Below are 2,670 nucleotides of genomic sequence, written 5' to 3' on the forward strand. Positions count from 1 at the left end.
GAGAGCAAGTTTCAGAGTCTCCTCTGACATTCATTTTGACCATTTCCTTCTTTCTTGTCTTCTTAATGACTTTTTGCTCTCTTCACATATGATGTTCTTGATGTCATCCCACAACCCTTCTGGTCTTCTTTCTTTAGTGTTTAATGTATCAAATCTGTTCTTCAGATGGTCTCTAAATTCAGGTGGGATAGATTCAAGGTCATATTTTGGTTCTTGTTGACTTGTTTTCATTTTCTTCAGATTCAGTTTGAATTTTCATATGAGTAAGTGATGGTCTGTTCCACAGTCTGCCCCTGGCCTTGTCTTCACTGATGATATGGAGCTTTATCATCTTCTCTTTCCACAGATGTAGTCAATTTGATTTCTATGTGTTCCATCTGGTGAGATCGATGTGTATAGTCGTCTGTTATGCTGTCTAAAGAAGGTATTTGAAATAAATCATTTGTCTTGCAGAAATCTATCATTCGTTTTCCAGCAGCATTTCTATCACCAAGGCCATATTTCCTACTGCTGGTCCTTCCTCTTTGCTCCCAACCTTTGCATTCCAATCACCAGTAATGATCAATACATCTTGATTACAGCTCTATAGTCTTGCTTATTGTTTAAAGGGACTCCTGGTATGACGTAGGATCAGCACTGAACTGCTAACCATAAGGTCATTGGTTTAAACCCACCAGCTGCTCCTTGAAAACCCTATACAGGGTCGCTATGAGTCAGAACCAACTTGATGGCACTTAAAAACAGCAACATTGTTTAAAAAAAAATAAAAAAGGAAATAATAATAATAAGAAAAGACAAAAAAGAAAGAAAATGAGATCATGTTAAGGAGCAGGAAACATTCTGCCTTCCGGGGAGGGGGCGGCCAATGAGTATCCCTTTACACCCTTATGCGGGAGATCTCAGTCATTGGAAAGTGCATGTTGAGAACCCAGGAGTCTTTCTTTCATCCATGAGACATGCTCTTTATTGGTTTGTGGGATAGATTTTTTCTCTTACACTTTTCTTGGGAAGGATGATGGATTCCCTCACGCTTTATAAATGTTGTGCTTCATCAGTCATACATTTTTTCGTGTTACAAATGCATGTGCAGTTTTTGAAATAGACCAAAAAAAAAGGTTACTATTATTACTGTTGTTTTCTTTTTGGGGGGTGGGGTATATTTCAGTACTGACGTCAAGACCTTAGTAGATGAGATCCGGAAAGCAGAACCTCTGATCACAGTGTCACGAACTGACCAAATAAAACTGCTAATACAGAGGTTACAGTGTAAACTTGGGCAGCACAAGGACCCCAATTTCTATCTTTTCAAGGTAAGATTTGTTTTAAAATACTAGGTAGAAAAATCTCTGTGGAATAGCAGATTTTCTGTCAATCTGATGTAAAATACAAATCACATTTGTCCTTTCACTGATAGTACACCTACTCCTCACTTACTGACTACTTTGCTATCCACCATCTTGCATTTTGACAACAGTGGAGTATCCACTTTCCTACTGTTGTACTATCAATGTACATCTGCTGGTAATGAACAGTTGGGTGTGAGATGAGGGGAACCCTGGCTCGAGTGGTTAAGGTTTGTGTCAGCCTGGCCTGGGCACGGGTCTCAGTGATTTGGCAGCTATGTGAGGATGTCCTTTGACAGTTTTGGAACGATGTTATTGTTACAAGTGACCATCCTCCACTTTTGCATAACAGCTGCTTCCCAAGATGACCTTGTCTTTGGACTCTATGTGGAAAAGTGAGGAGTAGATATATTTCGCCAAGGAAAATACTTGTGTGATTTATTTCAGTGCCTCACCTGTGTTTACTAAGAGCAAGTCTCTATCCATGGATGAAATTCAAAACATTTACTTCTTGAGAAATTCAAAAATGATTTCTAGTGATTTTGGCTCTCCTTTTTAATGATATTAAGGAGTGCTATTAAAGTAGTTTTAAGTTATTGAATAATTGAACTTTTTTATTTTTAGTTAGAATAATATTAAGTTATATTTCAGGGTATATCAACATTTCAAAATTTCTACTTCCATACGCTTGAAATGATATTTCAGAAAATCATTTATTTCTATATCTTATGTAATTTCAATTAATTATAAATATGCCTATTGTATTCTGTGGCTTTTGATTGTTAAAGAATCTAGCAAATGAGGTCATTAAAAGCAGCTTTAATTATTTTGTTACTCAATACTGAATAGTTCATTCTGATTGTGTCATATTGCACTGTTTTTATTTTTGCTAATTTAAATATAATTATTATAGTAAAAGATGATGATATTTTATATACTCAGCATGCTTTATTTAGTACCAAATATCCAGACAGGCTTTTGCAATTATGGATTCCAGTTTAGAGACTAAGGTTACCCTTGCAATATCTCTGTGTCCAGCAGATGGCTGTGTTTAACTTCAAATAGGAGCTCCATAAATGTTGTGACCTTGTAATTTATCCTCCAAAGAGGACTGTTTTTGATAACAAAAGGGGACACTATTAATAGTTACACCCTGGCAACAGACATGACTGGAGCTAGCCCAGCCTAGCCAATCTCTCAATAAACAGATTTTCCAATTTATGTATAATCAGTCAATAAATATTTAAGAAACTTCTGCTAAGAGTCCTGGTGTGGTACTGAAGGATAAGCACTGAACTGCTAACTACAAGGTTGGTGGTTCAAATGC

At 36.6% G+C, this 2,670-nt stretch overlaps 1 protein-coding gene across 1 annotated transcript in view; it reads left to right on the forward strand.

Moving 5' to 3' along the window:
- The window catches only part of DAW1 (dynein assembly factor with WDR repeat domains 1), a 68,249-nt gene that overhangs the window by 17,429 nt on the left and 48,150 nt on the right, over nt 1–2,670 (forward strand). Inside the window, exon 2 of the mRNA XM_006861912.1 lies at nt 1,166–1,310. Coding sequence (XP_006861974.1) covers nt 1,166–1,310 — 145 coding nt within the window. The remainder of the gene's footprint in view (nt 1–1,165; nt 1,311–2,670) is intronic.

Source organism: Chrysochloris asiatica, unplaced genomic scaffold (assembly GCF_000296735.1).
Source record: "Chrysochloris asiatica unplaced genomic scaffold, ChrAsi1.0 scaffold00044, whole genome shotgun sequence".
NCBI lineage: Eukaryota > Metazoa > Chordata > Mammalia > Afrosoricida > Chrysochloridae > Chrysochloris > Chrysochloris asiatica.